We start from the raw sequence: 24,973 nt of genomic DNA on the forward strand, positions 1-24,973 counted from the left end.
CATGTAAGTTTCTGCTTTATTTTTGCGATAGAGAGTATATAGAGTGTAAAGCATGAACCTTTAGTCAAGGTAATCAAATCTGCAAGAGGCGTTTATTGGCCTTTGCTAAGCTGTGTTGAGTCACCGTCTTGCCTGATCATTGCAGTGCAGTTTATTTAATGAGCAGGCGGTGTCCTAAAGTGGCGTTTGGAGGGCCTCTCATGTCTGCAGGGAGATGTGCACACAAACAGCTGCTGCCCTAACAGTCCGTTCTGGCTCTGCTTCCTTTTGCTTTCTGCACTAATTCAGCCTCTCTCTGTTCTTCTGCACTCTGTCATGTTCATCTCAGTATTACTGTAAATGATCCAAGCCTGGTCTCACAGGATGCCCGTGAATCCTGTGTGTGTTGCATGTTCGTATGGGAAGTGTGAAGGTGGTAATTGCATTCTGCATGCCTCTGTTTGCTAAGTTGCCAGAGATCGAGTTACTCCAGTACTCTAAGGCAGTTACAATGGTGCATTTTTACTGTAGTTTTTACCAGGATATTAGTCTGAAGGATAATAGTAGAAAGCATTAGTAATCAATTTTATGTAGTCAATTAAAACCAATGGTCCATTTGCACTGCCCCCATCAGATCAATGAACTTTAATTTACCCAGTTAAAGAGAACAGCTTCATATAGTCGCAGATCAAGGCTGTACTTTTTGGACTATTGATTGGCTATAATATTGTGAGTATCTCCTCTAAATAAACAAGCCCCTGTTAACAGCAGCTATTAGAAGTAATCAGAAATGGTGTTGGGAATGTGGAAAATAAAAGCAAACAAACATTCCTCTGGTCCAGATCAATCCTATTAGCATGCTTAAGGTGTTCTGAAGAATTTCCTCCTATTTCACTCATCGGGAAAACGTGATCTTTGGCTGTTAATCCCTCTCACGTTAGCTGAAATCTCATGAAGTTATCTTGCGTCAGCTTTTGTCAGAGTAAAAGGTCAGCTACTCCAGTTACTCCTTTTTTTCCCTTGAAGTGTATCATATTCTTAGAGTTCTGTAATCAGATCACATCCCTGTGCTACTCTCAATTTGAATTCTCAGATTAGTTGGCTAATTATAAGTGAAGTATATAGGTCTTTCCTGCTGCCCGATGCCATTTTGCACTTTCGAGTAGTAAGCTAATTCAACCTAATGTTAAAATGATCATTTAAATGGCTTGAAAGTAGCTTGTGTTTAGAACTGAAAACATGTGGGCACCACTCTGTTTTAACGGTTCTGTTTTATCCCACTCCTTTTCAATATATTCATGGCCTGAAGGCTGTTGAAATGCAATTGTCCTCTTGTAGATAGGGAGTAAATAGAGAGTGTCAGCCCATTGTAAATTGGTATTGTGTCGCCTGGGTTAACAGTTGACTGGGCTGAATTGTTAAATGGGCCTTGGCTTCAGTTTATCAGACAAAGGCTGGACTTTGCTCATTAATCATATGGAATATTAAACACTGTCAGGCCACAGTCTTGTTTTGCATGCTCTAAACAAACAACAGTCTGTCTCCTGTTTGGAGTTATGAAAAGGACAAAGTGGTTTGGTAAAATGTAGCTACTCCCACCACACTAACCCAACACAAGACTGGCTTGACCCCTGGGGGAGGGCCTACTAGAAAGACTTTGGGGAGAAAAAATGTCTATGATTAATGTTTCTCAACATTTTTCTTGCTCTCGTAATATTACTCAGTGCCTTGTAAAGCGGATAAATCATTTCAACATTAAAGCTTTTAAACCTTAATTAATCTGGTGCTCTTGTAAGAGGCTGTGGTGGAGGGCTGCTCTAGTGGCTGTGGGCTATAACAGCACTCTCACAGGCCCTCTGTTCATTGAAGTAGAGAAGAGCCCTATCAGTTCCAGGGAGATTTCTACAATTTGCCATCTCATTCTGTTATAATATTATCTCTCATAAATCACATTCTGTAATTGTCCTTTCTTGTGTTTTTGGGCATTTTTTTGGCATTGATGTATTATTCATTAATTATATAGTCCTACCCTTGTAGGAAAGTAAAGATAGTCAAATAGGAATGTATTACCTGCAGCCTTCAGGGCCAACTGTCCTGGAGTCAGTCTTATTGATCTGACTTATTGTGTATGTCTTTAAATGGCTCTACTCCTCTTTTCACTGGCTTGGTCACACAGCTCCCTCAGACTCACTGAGTAATGATGGCAGCCCAGTGGCTATACTCACTGTTGGCTTTTTGTATAAGATAATTATAGAGCAAAGATGACCTACAGTATTCCAGTAGTTTTTAAAGGGCATGATGCATTGAAAATATTTGATCATGCCTATTAAAAACAAGTACATCTGTGTTCAGTAAGTGTGGCTGTCTAATTGTGCCCTGATTTGAGTGGGACATTCTGACCTTAAATGCAACATTGTTGTTGAGGGCGCCCCGATCATGAATTTTTTATTAGCCGAATAAATTTTCTTTACAGCCAAATCTCCTTTTTTTGTCCAAGGTTTATTATCTAGTTTTTGTCAAAAGCAGAAGGCAGTAAAGATAATAACATTCTTTATTTGCACTTCATCCAAAGCTCTTACTTTGTGGCCTATGTGAACACACTACTGTTAAAAAATGGTGGGTAGGTTTAACATAAAGCACTTCAGACATGAAGAGCAACCAAAAGTTTTCATATAATACATAAACTTGTAATACTTACGGGGTTCTTATTAGGAACGCACGGAGATTCATACCGGTATTAGCTGATATTTGCTTGAAAGAAATATTGGTATCCGACAGATCTTTGACAGATTTGACCGATATTTGTACCCCCATACATATAACTGAAATATTTCTATATAGTAGGTTTTTTCCCGGTATCATTTTGGAGATACAAGAATTTCTCCTGACAGCAGCGATATTTATGTATATCTATGAATGTTTGTGTTTCAGCATCAGTGTATTTGTACCCCCATACATATAACTGAAATATTTCTATATAGTAGGTTTTTTCCCGGTATCATTTTGGAGATACAAGAATTTCTCCTGACAGCAGCGATATTTATGTATATCTATGAATGTTTGTGTTTCAGCATCAGTGTATTTGTACCCCCATACATACAACTGAAATATTTCTATATAATGCTGATCCAGGTAGATGTAGGACCAATTTATATATATTTATGAATGTTTATGCTTCAGCATCCGTACTGGCATCAGCAGATATTTACATGACAAGTATTAGATACCAGCATCGGCCAACATTTCCTTTATCAGTGCATCCCTAGTTCTGAATATATCAGATGGATCCTAGTACGTTTCTGGTACTTTTTATTAGCCAAAGTAGCAACAAACAACAATTAACATAAACAGTGTGTTTAAATTTTTATTTAATGAAAAATTAATCGGCCGATTGTCAGGCACGTTAGGAGTCAATAGACCTCTGAAGTCATGCGTCATTCTATAGTCGGCGTCATTCCCATATTAGGAACTCCGGGACTAATCCGGTGATAAAAATGAATGACGTTTTCAAAAACTGCCGCTGTCGTGTCCTGTGAGAAACAGAAATGTTCCAAAGGCAATATGTTTTGTGCTGTGTACATTTTCTCCCAGAGTGTCACTGATTCCTCTGAATTACGAGGTTGTTTAGAAGTCAAAATATTAATAATATACATGCTGCAGGCAAGTTATCAATCCTGCGCGCTGAAATGAGAGGACTGGAAGGAATGGAGAGCGGTAAGGGAGAGGACTATGCTGTATTGGGCTCTCTTTAGCCAGCTTTCACACCTAGACCTGTCACATCAGATGGAGCTCAGAAAGGTTTGTTCTGAAGTGAGCCCTGCAAATGCTCAGGACAGAGTAATAACTTGCACCGTAGCATAGACCCCTACCCTGCAGGTGTTTTACGGTTCAGTTGATAAAAGTGGTAATACTTTGGACAAACAGATCATTACAGTGTGGAAGGTGCAGTAAAAAGAAAGGATGCACTTGATGCTTGTGTGGTGATGACAGATTTCTTTCATATTTGGGTGACACAGATAACAAGGCATCCTGGTCCAACCACACACAGCATGAAAGCCTCACAACTGAGAAACGAAGCTAATTAAATGATCTGCTGTAGACAAGTGCTCTGGGTGTGCATGTGCACTTGGCTGTCCTTTGTAGTGTCTATCCTGTCATCATGCTCTCTATGTGCTCCCTAAATGGCACTTAGAGGTTGTAATGAAATGTTGCATCATACAAAATTCGGCCTCTTGTTGCGACATCTTGATTCCCTAATCGAATTAAGTGGATTTGAAAGACTGGAGAGCAATTGAATGAGTGCTGAAACGACTCAGTAATTGCACACTCCACTTTCTCTGCTCCATCATTATATTATAGAAGCCTGCATACTGTCCATCTGGTCCTGTGCTATTGTGCCTGTTGTATTCTTGTGCTGAGAAATATACAGCTTTAGAAATATAAAGCTTCCTTTTATAGCTGGAGGCAGCCTTGATTATTAGCTATGACAGCTATGACAGATATGATGAGTCATATCTTTATCAGTAGGTAATTGCTTAAGAATAGTATCAGCATAGGACAAATGTTTAGATTTGACCAATATTTCAAACTGATACTTGATATTTTATTTATTTTGCTCCAGAAGGGCAGAACATTAACATGATGCTGGACTACTGTGCAAAAACCTCTGCATTTTATTCATTTTACTGTATTTATAGTTCCATAGAAATAAATGTTATATTACTCTGTAATTTGTAGTGCTAATCCTGTGATGTATATGTCTCAATTTCTTCATTTTATAAATGTTTGTTAGGGATGAACCAATACAGAAATGAGTTTTTGATGTATATTGATGCTGATACTGCTGCTGATCTATAAACATTTGTGAAAGGAAGAAAGACTAGATCTACTTGGATTAGCACTGTAAAGATTTATTTCTACAGGGTTATAAATGCAGTAAAATAAATAAAACATAAGTAAGACATTTTAGCACAGTAACCCAAACATACCTAGAATATAATAAATACATACATAGAGTATAGCAAATATGTCATCAAATAGCAGCAGCTCCTTCCCCAAGATGGTCGGATTTCTGAATGCACTGATGCCCCCCATCATCTACCTAGACTGATCACAAACCCCTTAAAAATCACTGCACACCTGCACCTTAAATTCTTTAAATGCTGCTATGGGACACATTTACCCCAATCTTTCTGTACAGTTTGCAGTTAACAATGTTTGCACTAGTTCCTCCACTCATGCTGTTTTGACATACATACATGTAATGATTATGTGCATAGATTGTTTTGTTGTCATGTCCAGTTAGCATTATGGGTTGTTTATTGTCCTGTGTATTTATTCTCTTGTGTATTTACTGCCTTCTGTGTTATTGTCTGGTGTATTTATTTTATATTTTGCACTTGTTACATGCGGTTGTGTATCTGGACTTTATGTAGTCGTATGTGTAACATGCAACTGTTGTGTGTTGCACCATGGAGCCTTGATATTAACGTTTTAATTCCACTGTATACAAGTTGTATGGAGGAATGACAATAAAGACTACTTGACCTGACGTGACTTGAAATATCAGCATGAAACATCGGTCAAATCTAAACATCTAAACTTCCAATGACAGTATTTTTTTAAGCAAACGTCTGTCGACACTTATTATTTCAATGTCATTGAGCGTATTTAACATTTATGTATCTGCATCGATATCAACTGGCAGGTATTAACATCGGATATGAGCATCAACCTCATTTTGGTACACCCCTGTTGATCCATTATTTTTAGCATCTGGCTAGTCGGAGGTTAAACAAACAGTGAGTGGGCAACATTTTCTTCTTTAGACAAATGTCAGGGTTTTATTTCTCTTAATCAGCTAACCACACAGTCTGTTATGATCTGCTCACACAGATTATCTCTTTTCTGATCTGTGTCATTTACTCTGTGAACTGGAACGCATCGTTGTGTAAACAAAATTATGGCTGAAAGAAGTGGCTGTGGCTCAAGCTTTATTTTGTCACCTGAAGATCAGGGATGTCGACCTGGATCCACAGTGCTTTTACTGATATCGGTTTTTGGTCTAGTGTAAATTCCCCTCAAGTTAATATTTCACAGTTTGGGCTGAGGCACTTGAGAAAACGACCCTAAATCCAGGAGAATATATTGTACTTGGACTCAATGAGGCATGAGACAGTAAATGGCAGCACATAATCTGCTGCTGCTTTTCATCACAAATTCAGACTTCCTTTGTGAAGCTGCTAATAGCTAGTTTTGGATCTGAGATATATTAAATGCACTGATAAAATGAATTGCACTTACATTTCCAAAAGACTTAATTGATCTCATTTTTGTTTGATGAAGAAATTAAACCTGCAGTCGTGTGATATTATGCACAGTACAGGGTGTGCTATTTTAAAGAGGTTCACAAAACTGGCTAGGTCTTTGAGTCATGGCTTTTGTGTGTTGTTGATATCACTCTTTGCTACAAATGTTGTCAGTCAGGCTCAGTGGATGAGACACATGAATGCAGAGAGGCCTTAGGGAATGTTTTCTCCCCAAGATATGTGGAGGGATTTCTGCTGCTTTTGCGGATTAGCATCCGCCAGCACCACTCAAGCATAAGCTAACTGGATGTTCCCTCCCTGAAGCATTGCTTGACCAGAACAACAGCAAATTCTGTAGTCCTCTTAGGAGCTGATGATTACGCAATCACTGTTTGGATTTAATAAGAAAGTACAGCTTTTCATATGAAGCAAACGTGGTGGCCTTGACACAATTAAACAGAGCAAAGTTATCAGGAGATGATTGTTTTTGCTTTTAATTTCCCTGAAGCAAAGTCCAGGCTCATGAAAATGGCAATCAGGAAGACAATGAATTTCACCCCATAATAAAACTCTGCTCCACCAGGGATGACAACAGTGAAGTTTACACAGCTTATCCTGATATCAGATTTTTTTTCCCGGAATCCAGTGGCAAAGGCCTGACTCTTGTCTTACTGTATATTAGTAATGATGTGCTATTCTTTGGTTGGTTTGTTTTGGTGACACCTGACCTCTTGCAGGGTTGAATTTTTAACGATTGGAAACAGAAGACAGCTCTGCGGTCCCGGGCCAGGGAAGATCCCGGCTGGCCGTGTCAGGCACAACCACTGCCCCTCCCTCCCTGAGTTCAGGCTCTCTCGGAGAGGGAGGCATTGTTCTCGCTCTGCTCCCGGCTGAAAACAAGGAGGCGCTAAGACTGACACACTGTCCTGCATTGTTGGCCAAATGGGCCGTCTCTATGTACACCCAGTTGTACTGAGTTCAGTTTACTCTCAGTGTGCACAGAAATCATGCGCAGTCAGCACTGAATGTCTACAGCAGCCTTTGTGTTCTTCAAAATATAGCTAGCCTAGGTTCCATCATTTCATATTCTTTAGAAAAAACCTTCTTTAGAAAAATGTGCTGGGATATTTTTTTGTTTTATAAGTGTGCTTTTTTGATGAGCTAGATCCTTGCAAGTAATCTCAAATAAAACATGATAGTGTTTATCATCATGATATGTCAGATTATGACATTTTACATCACTACATGCTGTTCTGAGCATACTACAGATATCAGTACTTAAAGAACACTGACCAACTGCATGTTTCATGAAAGAGATTGTAATTAGGCATCTTTAACCCTTTATAGCTGGCTCAAAATCATGGCTATTTCTGCTGTTTAATCTGTTATTTTCTGTTAATCATGTGATGTCTCAGATGTTTGTTGTTTTTTTGGATATGTGAAGATTTTGATCTAACAAAGCCAAAAAATCATAGAGTTTTATTTAGTTTATGCTACAAACTGCATTTTTGAACAAGCAAACAAATTATGTTATGCATCAGTCATGTTTTACTGTGATTAAACAAAACAATAATAAGCACTTACCAATCCAAATTGTGCTCTGAATGAGCTTGCACACTCATTTGGGAAAATCACAGTGCATCCTACAGTAAAGGAAAACTTGTGGATCTTTTATACAGTGATGGAAAACACAGTAGCACACAGAAAGTGCACACTGACTGGTACTTTTCACTTTGGGCAGTGTGCACATGTACATGGCAGATTTAAATGAGTTAAGGGGCCACATTCTCAGAATGGATCACCTGCATGAGTTCTACAGGGTGGATTTAGTGCAGCACAGTATGTGAAACGTTATGGTACTGTGGAGTAGTTTTGATAGTATTTTTAAATGTGGCACTTCTGGTTCTTTATTGTCTTTTTTAATTCATCAAACCTCAAAAAACTAAATATTATATGTCCCAAAAATGTCTTACGATAATATATTTTTGCTGAAGTGCCCACCTCTATGCAAATCTACTATAATGCACTTTTGTATTTGCTGACGCTCATCTTAACAGTGCTATTCAGTAAATTACACTAATTAATAATACAGCAGCGTGCTTTGTTATTAGCTACGTGAGATGCTTTAACCCACACATGCATAATTGGGAATGAGTCATGAAAGGAACAGTTGTTTGTCATTCCCAGATTCTGCACACTAGGAATCTCTCTCGCTGTGCTAGTGGGAATGTTTTTTGGCTGGCATTAAGGCACCCAATGCTAATGCCTCAAACACAGGATTAAAGGGAGGCAGAACACATACTCATGGGGAGATAAGCTTCAGTCAGAGTCAGCAGTTTTCTTGAAGGGAAAAGGTAAATGTAGTTGAGTTTCCCAGTTCATTCTGTTGTGCACTGGACCAGAGTGGCTTTGCAGTGGTTTGTATGTAGAGTGCAGGACTGATGTTTAAGAATTCAAAGAGCACCTGACTCTTCAAATCTGCCTTACTTAAATACTTACGTTCCAGAGAACACTGGGTCTAATGAAAACAGCTCATGTTATTGAGCTTTTATTACATAAGTTTGCAAAATGGGATTGTGCTCTTTTTTGCAGTGCAAAAGCTGGTGAATGATTTTTAATGCTTGTTTACTTATTTGATCAAATCTGGATTCGGCCAATTCAAATGTTCCATTTTCTAGCTAAGCCCAAATACTATGGGAGGCAAATCCGGCCAAAAAAGAAATTAAAATTAAAATTAAAACCATAAACACCAAACACCGTCAGAAAAAACGGCCTCAGAGAAAAGGTATCAGACCAAACGCAGGCCAGGTCGAGCACATACTGGTTCGTATAACTTAGAAAACTATTATGTATCTCGATATAAATGCCAGTATAACATTTCCAGTTTTTTCTGACGGTGTTTGGTCTGACGTTCAGTTTCACCAGATCTGAGTCATCACGATGGTTTTTCTCGAGACTCGAAGTCGTTTAGCTTGAGGAATGAAGCCGCTCTGACTCGGAGGTCTGAGGATGTCCTAAAATGTACCCCGTAGCCCCGCCTAGTGCTAATTAACATATATTTGCATGTTGGTCAGTTCGAAAACGAAATTGAAAAGTGGAAAATGTAAAGTAAATGTCCAGCAGGTCGCGCTGATGTTTGTTTGCATTTGCCTTTTCATTCTGACACCTAAAGCGCGTCCGCGCCGAAAACTGGATCACAAGCTGTCCCTTTGCTGTTGATTTATGCATTTTGCATTTTCATTTTCATTTTGTCAGATCTGCAGCCGATTGCTGTGAAAAAGAAATAAGAACATAAACACTGCATTTTGATTTTAGTTTTGACACATATTCTGCACTTCATGGAGAAAAGTCAAAGCCAAAGTGAAGCTTGGATTTTCTTTTCTCTATTAGCTTTTTCATTTTAGATTTGGTCATGAAAAACCAGAATAACGACTAAAATGAAATGAAAAATAGCTGTTTTACATTTATTTTTATTTTTGTCACAAATGGCTCGTGCTCATGTGAAAAATGAAATTGCAAATGAAGGTATTTCATTTGGGCGGCACGGTGGCGCAGTGGGTAGCGCTGTCGCCTCACAGCAAGAATGGCCTGGGTTTGATTCCCGGCCGGGTGACCAGGGTCGTTTCTGTGTGGAGTTTGCCTGTTCTCCCCGTGTCTGCGTGGGTTTCCTCCGGGTACTCCGGTTTCCTCCCACAGTCCAAAAACATGCAGTCAGGCTGATTGGACATGCTAAATTGCCCCTAGGTGTGATTGTATGTGTGACTGTGTATGTCTGTCTGTCTGCCCTGCGATGGACTGGCGACCTGTCCAGGGTGTATCCTGCCTTCCGCCCAATGACAGCTGGGATAGGCTCCAGCACCCCACCGCGACCCAGAAGGATAAGCGGTTTAGATGATGGATGGATGGTATTTCATTTTCAATTTTGGCAGGATATTTGCGCAGATGTTTGGAAAAAGAAATGGCAAAAAGAGGTTTGCATTTTCATTTTATGGTTTTAATTGTAATTTCTTTTTTGGCTGGATTTGCCTCCCATACAAATACTAGTGCCATAACTAATATTAATATCAGAAAGTTGGCTTGAGGTCTATAGAGTAAGTGCCATTAGCCTGTATCTCACCTGTGAGCAGTAATTTAGAGGCATAAAGATTTTTGTGGTCCCTTTAACAGTATGTCGTGTTTCCAGTGTGAGTCAGCATTGTCAGGCCACAAGTAAGTGTTCAGGAATGTTAATGTGCTGAGTCATTTGTGTAGATGCACTGTGTTGTCTTGCTAATGCATCACAGGATGCTTGAGTGTCAGTCTTGGCCTAGAGAGACCTCCGTTTGGATGAGTGTGACTTGGGTTGAGTGTGTCATCTAAACAGTGCCGTTTAAAGTGAAAGTTTGACGAAATATCAAACTTATACAGTTTTCTGCTCATCCCAATCAGCCAAGTAGTCAATCAGCCAAGACGTTTTATTTTTGTTTGAAATTTGCTTCTTTAGTTTCTGATGACAGCTATGAGGCTAGTTAACACGCAGTGGAAACGTATAGCTCAATGATTAGCATCATTAGCGCCTTAATAATCAGATATTTTTCTGCTTGTGGTTTCTGAAACTGTATAACATACAGTTATCTTTAAAACTGGTCAGAAATACATTGCATAGCTGAAAACAGTAGCAGCCATCAGCTTGAATCCTGAATTTTGTCATTCTCTTGTCCACTTAAATAGATAACTATGTATCATTAAGCATAAAGAATCATATAATCAGTTATATGCTACCGTTCAAAAACTTGGAATTACTTGCTGTATTTACAATTTTTGTTAATGTACACAATAATTGGATATATTTTAGATTAAAATATTATAAGCCATTAAAGTTATTTTTTAAATTGTTTATTGAATATTTTAAGAGTTCTGTGAAGTTGAGAAACAATATGCTGTAATTATCTATTTACATTAATTATTTGTCAAGTTTTCTGCCTTATTTGAGCTCGAATTTTGAAATATGATGAATTCTGGATATTAGTTTTATTTTTATTACTTAAATTACTTTATTAATTTTATTATTTAAATGTTATTATTGACATTTTTTTATCTTAATTCTAGACGCTATACAGCCTTCTCAGTCATTTTAGAGTCTTCTACAGCACCATTCATTATTCTGCGTTTATCTAAAATTTCTTCATTTTCATTTACAGCTACAGTCTAGTGTTCTACTAATCATTTAAAACCTGTGAGGATGCACATGCATATTACAATTATTGTTTATGACTCTGTTTATATATCCGTTTATCTGTAACTGAAAACACTGAACTGCAATTTCAGACTTTTGAACAGCGATTCAGAGCTTCTGATGGTACTGTATTTCAGATTACGCAGCTTGAGGCAAGTATGCAGTTGTCATGATGCTAATTGGAAAAGTAACAACTGAAGAAACAAACTTTGAGCACCAGTCATGTCTTTGCTGACTGTTTTTATCTTTGCAAAGGGGAAAATTGTATGAACTTGAATTTTCGCCAGAGCTTGAATTTTCACTTTAATGCGATCGGTGGACGTTGGCTGGGCCCGGGTTTCATTCAGTGCTGAGGCTGGCATCAATAAAAATGCACCCTCCACCCCTCCCACCTCTTTCTCCCGTCTCTCTCCCACCTTCCCTCCTTCTCTCACTCTCGGCCCCCGCGGTTAATCCTTGGCCCGGACCCCAGCAGGAATGCAGTCACCCACAGTGTGGCCAGAGGTGCCCTGGCTCAACATTAGATGAATACTGATAGAGAAGAGCAGAACAGCACTCAGTGCTGGGACAGACTGAAGGAGGGAGAGGAGAGAGCCCATAATGAAGGGAGTGGGAGTGGAGAGATGGATGATGGAACTGCTACAGTATGATCTGCCCATATAGCCTCAGTGGCAGAACTCTCTCTCTGGAGAGGGAGATAGAGGGAGGCACACCCAGAGGCAGCAAGCAATATGAGATGCTCACAGAGCAGGATTACCCATGAAGTCTCCCAGCATGAAATGAAATATGCATATCAACAGCACTGTGCTCTTCCAACAGCCTCCTGCCTGAGAGAACTGCTTTAACCCTGTCTTACCTAATGTATCATCAGTGATGCATTTAAAGACTTTAACTTTTCAAAATTTGCCCCTAGAGAAGCTGTGACATATGTACGCCCGTGTTGGCTGTAGTAAAACGGGTAAGTGAAATTGGAGCTTTCTGTTAGCTATCATGTTTTCTCTCACTATTAAAGAAGCACAGTACTGCATTGTGCGATTCAACCATTCACACACACATTTAGAACAAGTTTCACATCCCTAAGGGTTCATTATTAATTTATCACAACATCAATAAAGGGCAACCGAAGTGTGAAATATAATCATGTGGATGTTTGTTTGTTAAAATTTTCAGTTTTTCCATGCTTTTTACATATCAAAATAAACATAATAATGGTAGGGCTGGGTACTGTCACCAGCTTCACGATGCAATACGATACTGTACAATGACAAAACACGCCAGATATACAACAGACGTTTTTGGTCAGTGTTCACCTAAAGGGGAAATTCCGCCGAGTGTTCAAAATCTGTACATAACATGAATTGTTTAGAGAGTGTTTTGGTGAGAAATAGTTAATTGTAGAGAAACATACTGAATTAGATTTCTTTACAGTGGTGGTGATGGTATGCAAAACCACCTGTGCTATCCAAAACCATCAGTGAACCTTCACATGTCTCATGAGCTTTTATATATATTGCTGATTATTGTAAAATCTGAAAAAATGTGTTCTCTTTGGGTATTATTATTTTGCCTTACAGTGCTCTGCATGTATCTCTCCACCTTTGATGAATAAAAACATATGTTGTTTTTGCTAAAAATTCTCTCAAAACTACCGTAAAACAAAAATTTATAAAATTTATAAAAAAATTTTCAGGCATCAGGCAGTGTATTCATAACTACTTAATGTAATAGCTTCATGTGCAGGAGGCTTTAGAGGCATTAAATGCTTTGGACGTCTGTTATTTATCACCACCACTGTGAACAATTCTGATTTAGTAAGTTAATCTAGAGCAGCACATTTGACATCAGTCCACTCTGAATGACTTTGTTTACTATTTATGATTAAATTATGTAGAATTAAAAAAAGGAATTTCCCTTTAAAATTTGTTCTAAAAATTATTATAGTTATAAAAAGAATAAATAAATAAGGATGGAGAGAGTGATGACATTTTTTTGTATTATCACTTGCAAGTTTTTCTGTAAAATACTTTTAAAGTTCTTCAGAACAGTTAAGAAAGGACACTCACATCATTCATGAACACAACAGCAGACATAAAGTAGTGAACAAGCACCGTTTCTCCTGAAGGAACCGGAGTGAAATTGGACAGGATGGGAGTTTTTTTTCCCCAAAACATCTTTTATGCACATAATAATAAATAAAGAATAAACCCGAAATATAAACTTTATATACATTTTTGTGACATGCTGGATGCTGCAAAATGTTTTGCTCTCAGGACATTTTTACAGCTTGTATTGCAACATGTGTTTTCACCTTTTTTTCTACATTTTACATTTATGCATTTGGCAGATGCTCTTATCCAGATGTAGGCAAAAGTAGCATTAGGAGTCTTGCCCAAGTACTCTTATTAGTATAACGTGGTGTGCTTGCACGGGTGGGGAATCGAACCACTGCTCTACACCAAACATGTTTTCGGTGATCAGATCACGTTCAGACTTAAATGCATTGTCTGTTTCACTCGCATGTACGCACACTGTGTAAAAGTAAATAAAGAAATAACAATACAGCTGTTACTGTACTGATACACATATGGCCACAAGCTTATCCATAATACATATTGCTATTTTAAACACAGCCCAATAACAGCTGGGGACGCACCGATAAGGGAATTGCGAGCTGATGGCATATACTGATACATAAACATTTAAAAAGGTAGAAATATGGACTAAACCTACCTGGTTTATTTAGAAGTATAGTACTTGTTTCTATAGGTTTTCAAATCAATGAAATGCACACATTTTAGCACTGTAGCCCAGCGTAGGCTAAACATTCTGCTCTTCCAGAGTATAAAAAATATGTTGTAAAATACCAGATTGAAACATCTGTCTGATCATTTTTTAAGCAATTATCTGCTGACATTATGATTCTTATATCATTGTGCGCCTCTAATACCAACATTAAAAAGTAAATATGAAATGAGAATACAGTTCTTGACCTTCATACAGAATGATACAGTAGGCTGAGCAGGCTGTTGGGTGTTTTAAGTAAGACTCTGCTGATTAGATTGTGGTGTGAAGTGTGTCAGAGAAACAGGAAACGGTAGTGAGAGGCTGATTTATGATGAGAAGACAAAAGCGCTAGGCTATGTTGCGTTTGTTGGGTGTCAGTTAACAGCTGTATTGATCAGAGACAGGCGAATGCGAGATGGACGGTTCAAGAGGAGAGGAAGCACAACTGACAGCAGAAAGGTGATGAGAAGATTGATCAGAGCTTTCAGGCTGGATCAAGGAGTGTAGTGCTCACAATGAAAGAGGCCAAGCCTGAGACTCTTTAACCAAAGCAGTTAGGTGGTTTTTCTCATTAAAGATTTTGCAACAGCTTGAGGAGCGTCAAATGAATTTTCGGTGGCACGTCCGTATCAAGCATAAAATGCTGAACCAGATATTAGAAAGGGAAACAAAACTATGAATCCGATCGAGTCCTGTAACAGATTCTGCCTAAAATAGAATACAATTAGATTGATGTGACAATTAGATTGATGTGATGTTAGCTGTGTATTTTTCCCCTGTGGGGTAGTTTAAGTAGTTCCTTGAACAGCAAATAGAACTAATGGAATCCAGATTTTTCAGTATCAAAATGACAAATTCATAGGAAGATACCAAGCAAAATCTCGAGTAACAGAACCACCAGGTGCTTTTGAGCATTGCCACTGCCCAGTATAACTTGGAGAGTATAGTCAACTAGTTTCATTTCTAGAAAAAATATCTGATTTACTTTGAATATTTAAAGGGGAATTGCAGTGTTTTTAACAAGACATATTTTTTTGCAAATTTTACTATTTTAAAACACTGTTGGTGTGCAAAAATTGTCTCATGGCTTTCCACAGGACATAGATTGAGACAGCGAAATAGCTTATAGAAACTCTGGTATACCATTAATTCACCAATATTCTTCAGCACATCTGCTGCTTTTCTATCTAATGGTAATAACTTCGAAATATCAAAACACTAATAATATTATAATCTACTATGGACTATTTACTGCTCTGCCCTTAACTGAATATTGTGAGTAAAGTGTTTCTGCATGTCGTCGCCTTCCATTGCAGATGAATTAGGTAGATGAAGCTAGTGCATCCACAGCAATACCTGTCAAGCTTATAGAAAAAAAGGACTTTTTTCAGAATAAATTAAATTACTCATTCTTAATTCTGAAAAGAACCCAAAGATGTGCCTTTGTCAAACTTGTTTTAAAACTCATGAAAATATAGGACCATTTTGAAACTGAAACTGGTGCAGTTCTGTGGCCTCTACACTTTTTACTTTTATTATTGTGCATTTCAACAAACAAACAATAAAATACCAACATGGTTTTATTTAGAACATTCTTTGAATGTGTGAAAAAATACTGCAGTTTCCCTTTAAACCTGATCGTGATCTGCATAATATCAAGAGAATATGTCCTACTGAAGGCTACTTTACTGATGAATCCATAAAACGGTTCAGTATCCACAACAGATGCATCATCTTCCTGTTCTTCAGCGTAAACCTCTGTGATAAGATCATAATGGTCAATATAGACCACTCACATCTCAGATTGCTGCCCACTCTGTCCCTGGCAGAATCAGTAAAGCTCTGACAGTTGCCACGTCTGGCTGCTGGACAGCAAACAGTGAGCCGGAGTGCCATTTTTAGTTGGCGGTGGGCATTGTGACTGTAGGCGGACAGGCCCGGGAGAGAACAGGGGAATTTAGTTAATGGTGTGTGGAATGTTCTGGTACTGCTCCACTGACAGGAGAGCCCGTCGACTCAGCGAATGTGCGAATCACATTAGACCCCGCCATCAGAGCAGCGTACCCTCTAGGGAGTGCTGCTGCATGCGTTCTCCCCCCACCTCTCTCTCTCACTCTCTCTCTTCCTTCCTCTCTCTCTCTTCCTCTTTATCATCATCTCTCTCATATCAAGACCCACTCCCTTTCATGCACTGTCTGTATTGCTCTCTCTCTCACTTGTGCTTTCCATTTCTCTTTCATCTTTATCCTATAGCTCCATTGCATTGCTATAGGTCATGTAAACCCTGCTTCCTTATTCATCTATGATGACTTGAAAAAAAAAAAACATGTCCAGCACAAGATCAGACATTTAGGAATGCACTGATCCCCTATTTTCCCTCCCAATTCCAATTCCGATACTCTGATACTCCTTTTTTCTTTTCTCATATACAGTGGTGTGAAAAAGTGTTTGCCCCTTCCTTCTTATTCTTTTGCATGTTTGTCACACTTAAATGTTTCAGATCAACAAACAAATTTAAATATTAGACAAAGATAACACAAGTAAACACAAAATGCAGTTTGTAAATGAAGATCTTTATTATTAAGGGAAAAAGAAATCCAAACCTACAGGGCCCTGTGTAAAAAAGTGATTGCCCCCCCCCCAATTAAAACATAAATTAATTGTGGTTTATCACATCTTTAGAAAGCTGAGTTCAATTTCCCTAGCCACACCCAGGCCTGATTACTGCCACACCAGTTCTCAATCAAGAAATCACTTAAATAGGACCTGCCTGACAAAGTGAAGTAGACTAAAAGATCCGCAAAAGCTAGACATCATGCTGCAATCCAAAGAAATTCAGGAACAAATGAGAAACAAAGTAATTGAGATCTATCAGTCTGGAAACGGTTATAAAGCCATTTCTAAAGCTTTGGGACTCCAGCAACAGTGAGAGCCATTATCCACAAATGGCGAAAAAATGGAACAGTGGTGAACCTTCCCAGGAGTGGCCGGCCGACCAAAATTACCCGAAGAACGCAGCGACGACTCATCCAAGAGGTCACAAAAGACCCTACAACAACATCCAAAGAACTGCAGGCCTCACTTGCCTCAGTTAAGGTCAGTGTTCATGACTCCACCATAAGAAAGAGACTGGGCAAAAATGGCCTGCATGGCGGTGTTCCAAGACGAAAACCACTGCTGAGCAAAAAGAACATAAAGGCTCGCCTCAGTTTTGCCAGAAAACATCTTGATGATCCCCAAGACTTTTCGGAGAATACTCTGTGGACTGACGAGACAAAAGTTGAACTTTTTGGAAGGTGTACGTCCCATTACATCTGGTGTAGAAGTAACACAGCATTTCAGAAAAGGAACATCATACCAGCAGTAAAATGTGGTGGTGGTAGTGTGATGGTCTGGAGCTGTTTTGCTGCTTCAGGACATGGAAGACTTGCTGTGGTAAATGGAACCACAAATTCTGCTGTCTACCAAAAAATCCTGAAGGAGAATGTCGGGCCATCTGTTCGTGACCTCAAGCTGAAGCGCACTTGGGTTCTGCAGCAGGACAATGATCCAAAACACACCAAGTCCACCTCTGAATGGCTTAAGAAAAACAAAATTAAGACTTGAGTGGCCTAGTCAAAGTCCTGACCTGAATCCGATTGAGATGCTGTGGCATGACCTTGAAAAAGGCAGTTCATGCTTGGAAACCCTCCAATGTGGCTGAATTACAACAATTCTGCAAAGATGAGTGGGCCAGAATTCCTCCACAGCGCTGTAAAAGACTCATTGCCAGTTATCGCAAACACTTGATTACAGTTGTTGCTGCTAAGGGTGGCCCAACCAGTCATTAGGTTTAGAGGGGCAATCACTTTTTCACACAGGGCCCTGTAGGTTTGGATTTCTTTTTCCCTTAATAATAAAGACCTTCATTTACAAACTGCATTTTGTGTTTACTTGTGTTATCTTTGTCTAATATTTAAATTTGTTTGTTGATCTGAAACATTTAAGTGTGACAAACATGCAAAAGAATAAGAAATCAGGAAGGGGCAAACACTTTTTCACACCACTGTACATGCTACGCTACACTACACAGCTATACAGTCTGACAGCTTTGAAGAATAATTATATTTAAAACACTTGTTTTAGAACACTATTTACAGCATATTAGATCTGGCTGATAGAGCAATGTAATCAGATTTCACTGATGACTGGTGATGCTTAAAGGAGATAATGCCATATTGGGAAAGAGAACTGAAAGAGGACACATTTCTTTTTAAACAGATTTCTAAATAATGTTTATTTCTCTTTAATGTTGAATGTTAAGTATATTATTCTCTTTTATTGCTATAATATTGATTATTGTGGGGCGTGAACAAGCCGTTGGGCTACATTAGAGACATTTTCCACTGTCTCTGCTGCGGGTTTCCAAGAGTGTGACATAGCAATATAATTCAGTGCATTTTCCATGTTTCAGTGTTTTCATAATTATACAGCTTATTTTGGTAATAAACTATTTTACCTCTGGTTTTTGAAATTTCGTGACTGAAAACATGCATTTGTGAGCTCCAGCTGAGGAATTATAAAGGAGGAGACAGGTCACTGGCTGGAAAATAAATAGGAAAGCTCGTAATGCTGAACATGGTGTCTTTTTATGGAGGAAAGACACCCTTCAATAAATTATGAAATTATGAAAATATTATCCCGCTCTTCAATAAATTATAAAAATATAATATTTCATGCTTTCCCACAGGCATCTGTAGCTGAATTTCAAAGAATCTCTGCTACATTGCCAGGAAAACTCTGTGTGTTGTTTTTAAATCACAAAGTATGTGGACGTGGCTTTGGAGCTTACTCACTCATGCACATTTAGCAGTCTGAAATGTCTCCACGAGTTGCTATTGTGTACATCATTTAAAGAGAATAAGGTACCATGAAACCATACCTGCAGGAGCCATCTAGGCAACGTCGCCAGGCAGTTACTTCCAGTCTGTTTTAATAGGGAGAGATCTATAAAACCAAAACCAAAAGCCTCTCTAACATTTTAGAAACAATTTAAAAATCACAGATAAAATCTGACAAAGACAGAATAAATACTTTGTAGCGTTTGACTCAAAAAATGCACAAAAAAATTAAGTTGTTCTGGCTGCTGCGCATGTGCATATTTCCACAACAAGGGGAAGCTTTTCTAACTTGCTGCTTTACCATTTTTATTGAAGAGCAGGTTTTTTCCCCCCATAACAGACACCATATTATGCTTTCCCATTCATTTTCCAAGCAGTGGCTTGTCTCCTCCTTTATAATGTCTCTGCTGGAGCACACAAATTCACATTTTCTCTCACACATTTCAAAACGAGCGGTGAAATGTTTTATTACGATGTTGTGTTACTCAATATTTTAGTTATTTTTATTAAATCAGTTACATAAAAATGCATAAGCTAAAGATAGAGAAAAAAAAAGCATAGGAAGTGTGTTTAGGGCTTGGAGAGGGCTTATAAATGATGAATACTTTAACAAGAAAATATCATCTGTTAACTAGAAAACAATAATGATTACTTCTGCCTGACAGCTGCTCAGTCAATCAGCTCGGCATTGTTGCTGATACCAAATCAGTATATATACCGGATCTGTTGTATTGTCAAACATACTTGCTTTAGCCATGCTTCATCTGAGTCAGTCCTAATGGCATTGCATCTGCTGTCATGGAGCTTGGACACATTTTCAGCCTTTTTCACTCCCTGTCCCTCTTTCTCTCTTCCTTGCGACAGACATTGCTCCAGCATGTGTTGCATTGCTCAGCTTACAGCAAGCCTGGTGAGACAGAGCAAAGCAGATGAAGAGACTAATATGCATTGTAGCAGCTAATCTATTGTTCAGCTACGTGGCTGCTCAATAATGCATAGTGGTTGATCAGGCTGCATTATTGATGATGGGAAGTTCACAGTGACATCGCCACTCTTATATCACTAATTTGCAGAGCTGCTTCAAATCGTGCTCCAATTTCATCATTTTCAGTGCTGTGCTTTCACACATTCCTAAGCGTCCACTTTTAGAACACTCCCTACCGCACAGGCTGTTCTGCTACGGGTGCTTTATTTTAATAACGAACATACAGTACGTCAAGCATCCCAGCCTAATTTGTTTCCTCAGACAAGGTAGCGGTGACTCAATTATGATTTATCAGAGCTTAAATGAAGCTGATGTTCCTCAAAGTGACAGCTGGATATGACTGCTTCGACGGCTGCCTTGAGGTGAATGTGGCACGCTAATTTGCTGATAGACGATAGCCAGGAGCTCACACACTTTCAGCAGGTGTTAGTGACTGTTGCTGTTTTATGCTGATTTCATGGTTTTTCTGTAGTTGTCAAGGTGACGACATGGTCCTACATCAGTTGGTCCTAACCTTGGTCGGGTCCTGCACATTTTAGTGATTTCTCTGCTCTAGAACACACAATCTGCAAGGGCTTAATTAGCTTATTAATTGGGTCGGGCATGTAGGGAAGCAGGGAAAACCCATAATGTGCAGGGGATGGGTACTCCAGGACCTACATCATGGTGAGAAGCTTATCTTTTCTCAGTAAGGGTGTAAAAATGCATTTGTCGTGATGAATTGATGTGAAGGCAGCGATTCAAGTGGACTGATTTTGGAATGTTACAATCAGTTAAAATGGATTACAATTTGTGATGAATAATGATATTAAATCATATTGTTATCTGGCTGATAATTGATAATGGCATTGGATATGAAAATTTGACTGCTATTTCAAACTGATATTTGATGATGTGTTTGTTGTCCTCTAGTAGAGCAGATGGTTTAGGCAAAGCTGGGCTACTGTGCTAAAATGTCTGCAAAATGTCTGTTTTATTTCTTTGTAATGCTAATCCAGATAGATACATTCATAATTTCTACATCTTATAAATATTTATGTATTGGCATCGTATCGTCATCAGCAGTTGTACATAAAAAATATTGGCACAGTTCCCATATTGGTGCAGCATTAATAGCAATAATATTTAATAAAGTATGCACTCATTTTTTGGCTGAAATAACATTCTCAGGTTGAATCTGGATTCCCAATCTATGTTGGGCACAGGTCTATTCATTGAGATGAGCAGGAGCAGAGGTCAGAGGTACGCTAGTTAAGGCTCACATTGGTTCTTCACCATCAAGCTCAAGAGTGTGGAAATGTACTATCGTTTACAGGTTTGCAATCACTTGTCATGTGAATAGTTGTTATACATTAATAACTTACACAATGTAGACTGAATTTGAAACTACACTACAAAATGTAAACAGATGGTTTATTTACAATTTCAAGTATTTTGGGAGCAATAAGAAAGAAATGTTATTAAATAATATTGCACCAAAATAATCTGAATAAATCTGCTGTGAAATTTGAGCTTTCATGATGTGTTGACTAGTTTCTTGAACAACTGTAATCAAATCAAGGACAGGGATTTACCCAGCACTGTCCAGTAAGAGCCAGGTGAAGGAGAAGCAGTCATGCTGCATGTTGGCATGAGGGCGAGGTGCGTGTGAGATGCCATGGGTGGGTGAGGCAGCGTTGCGTGACAGCCCCTTCACACCCCACCGCTCAGCTCCGTCACTTACCCTGATGGGATGGGAAGTGACTGTTTGTGTTTTAGAGCATGAGCAAAGTTATGGGGTCAGATCCGGTGCACAAATCCACAGTGACATTATATGCCGCCCCCTTTACTAATCATAATTCCTCTCCCCCACCAATCATGTGTCTGAAGTAGAAAGATGCCCTGTAGAAGTGAAGACATAGTATCGTTGTTTTATGACCTACTCCATACATCTTGGAAATGTAATAGCTATGAGCCCTCAGTGATTCAGAGCGACATGCTGCGCTTGGTCTTTGGAGGCTGAAATAAAGAAATAAATCTCCTGTTCTACATTCACGGCTGTGTTCGTAATATGACCCCAGCAGTGAGATAAGCTTCACCTGTTTCTGTCTCCAGGTTTTTAATACCTACTCGAATGAGGATTATGATCGCAGAAACGAGGAGGTGGATCCGGTGGCATCCTCAGCGGAGTATGAACTGGAGAAGAGGGTGGAGAAACTGGAACTTTTCCCAGTAGAGCTGGAAAAGGGTGAATTTTCTCTCCAACACTGTACTCATTACTTTACAGAGATTTACTGAAAGGGGTAGAATGTGTGTGGTTACATTATTTTGGTCTAGGCTGCATAATTGGTTATATACAGTACTGTGCAAAAGTCAGACAGCCCTCCATTTATTTCCTTTCCAGGCAAATTGGCCAAAAAGTGCAAATTATTGTGTTTTTCAAGGTGATATTTTTGATGGGATTAGATAGAACGTAATCCACTTGAATGAGGAATTGAAACGTTTGCAAAACTAAAGTTTAATTAAAAGATATAAAGAAAATGTGACTCCTAACAACCATTTGATACACAGAACTTAAAGCTTTCATCTGTGAAAGCTAAGAGAAAATCAAGCTCCACTCTTGCTTTAGATCTAAAAAAATCCACAGATGTTTCTGTCCATCCTTCCACTGTGAGGAAACCAAGAAAGGGAAAATGAAGAAAATTTTAAAATCAAAAAAGAAGCTGCTGGTGTTCTTAGAACAATGAACTCCTCAGAGCCCAGACCTAAACATCATTGAATGTGTTTGGGTCTTGAGAAGCAAAAAGGTGCAACCAACTGAACTTTGTAGGTGTGGAAACAGATACCTGCAGATTTCTTTGAAAAAGTGTGAAAAGTGTGAAGTGGAAAAAGTTTCCCAAAAAAGAATGGAAACTGTAACACGTATGGACACATTAAACACAGAAAGGCTTTATTAGATGTGGGCTAGCTTTTAAGGCACTTTCGATTGTCACAGTGAACGTGAATAAAGCCTTTAAGACTAGCATGAACTTTGTACATGCTGTGTTTTGATATATACATTGTATTGCTGAACTAGTAATAACACACATAACCGTGCATTATGGATAATTTCATTATCTGTCAATCCCTCCATGCATCCATCTTTTCATAGACAAGTTTCTTAGTTGAGTCATAGTTTGTGCCCTGCCTTGAATTGTCACCCGCTGCTGTAAATCATGTCTCTGAATCATCTCTTTGCTCTTTGCTTAGATGACGATGGCCTGGGCATCAGCATTATCGGAATGGGAGTGGGTGCGGATGCAGGCTTGGAGAAGCTGGGCATCTTCGTCAAGACTGTTATCGAAGGTGGAGCAGCGGAGAGAGATGGAAGGTAAGGACGATGGAGGAAAGAAGTGAGGAAGGAAAGTGGAGAGAGAGAAGAGGATAAAGAGAGCAGGGAGAAGAGGGTTAGGAGGAGTTCATGGCCCCCTGCTCTGCACCACTGCACCCATTCCCAGGAAGCTTTCTCTGTGGGGGTAGCTGAGATTAGTGCAGGGCCTGAAATCTGAGGAAAGGCTTTGGGATTTTGTCAGCAGCTGCAGCTCAGGAGGCTGAGTCCTCCATGGGTGAGGGCCAGGCGTGGGGCGTTCAGGGAGTAGAGCCCATCTCACAGCAGGTTACCTGCATGTCAACACAGCACTCAGCTGGGGTAACTTTGACTGCCACCAACAGGATTAAGGCAGAGCTAAGGAGCTTGCTGCAGGAGAATATTAATGGTATTGGGATCAGCTCCAACCGCATGAGAACATGTGGGCGGTATTAGCGTTCGTGGAGACATGGGAGAGATCACTGTTCGCCAAGGTTCATGCTGGAAAGAGAAGAAAACAATTGTAAGCCCTTAGTGTCTCGTCTTGCATAAGCACCTACTAGGTCAGCACAGTGTATTGTTTGTTAATCACTAAGGTGGAATACCGCAGATTTTTCAAAATGTCGGCATTATTAAATCATTAAGATGTAAACACACACTGAGGCATTTAATGCCTCACAGAAAGTTATTCCATGAAATTAATACGAATGTGCTGCCTGATTTCTGAGATATTCTTTTACCAAACCATAGTTTGGAGGTGAGGCTTTGGCCTAAAACATATTTTTAACCATTCATGGTGGTGAGGTACATGCAGGATGTTAGAACACAAAAAAAAAGAAAAAGAATTGGGGTTCACCACTGATTTAACATGATCAACATCATATATAAAAACTCAAAAGACATGTTGGTTGACTGGTTGTTGTGGATAGTAAATAAAATTACTATATTTGTGGTAAAAACATTACAACCCCTGGTTCCTATCATCACCACTGTAGTCAGTAAATTTCTCTAGAATGAGGAATGCACATTAAAGCACCCTGAATGAATTTACATTTCAACATCTGTATGGCTGAAGGCTGCAATATGTACAGTGCACAAAACTAATCTTGGGACACTCTCTGAATACAATTTATGGTTTGTTTGTTTATTTATTACTTTCCAAGCTAAAGTTATCATTTTTTATTTTGTGTCCGTCTGAAAAGTTATAACAACCAGCAGTAACAACCAGGTTTTCTAACTGAAACTCAAAATGATCCTAGTAATAATTTAAACCTTATATAAGGCAAATAAAAGTACTTACACATTAGTAAGACAAACAGTAGTGTCTCTTCCCTTTATTTAGTCATATGTTATATATTTTATTTAGGTTAATATTTTGTTGCCTGTCCCTTCTTTTGGATAACAGCTTTTGCACAGCTTGCACAACAGATGCTCAACCAGGTTTGTTGGATGTTCCCTTTTGGATGGTCAGAGCATGGAAGGTTTTAAACACATCCT

General features: G+C 38.9%; 1 protein-coding gene across 5 annotated transcripts in view; it reads left to right on the forward strand.

The window, feature by feature from the left end:
* Window positions 1–24,973, forward strand: part of ppp1r9a (protein phosphatase 1, regulatory subunit 9A) — a 68,379-nt gene that overhangs the window by 7,925 nt on the left and 35,481 nt on the right. For all 5 annotated transcript variants that reach the window (XR_005007056.1, XM_036566449.1, XM_036566451.1 and 2 more), the window contains exons 3-4: window positions 22,246–22,378; window positions 23,380–23,500. Coding sequence is in view for 4 of the 5 variants with exons in the window: in XM_036566449.1 (XP_036422342.1) it covers window positions 22,246–22,378; window positions 23,380–23,500 (254 nt within the window). In the remaining variant the exon portion in view is untranslated. The remainder of the gene's footprint in view (window positions 1–22,245; window positions 22,379–23,379; window positions 23,501–24,973) is intronic.

Source organism: Colossoma macropomum, unplaced genomic scaffold, assembly GCF_904425465.1.
Source record: "Colossoma macropomum unplaced genomic scaffold, Colossoma_macropomum, whole genome shotgun sequence".
NCBI classification, from domain to species: domain Eukaryota; kingdom Metazoa; phylum Chordata; class Actinopteri; order Characiformes; family Serrasalmidae; genus Colossoma; species Colossoma macropomum.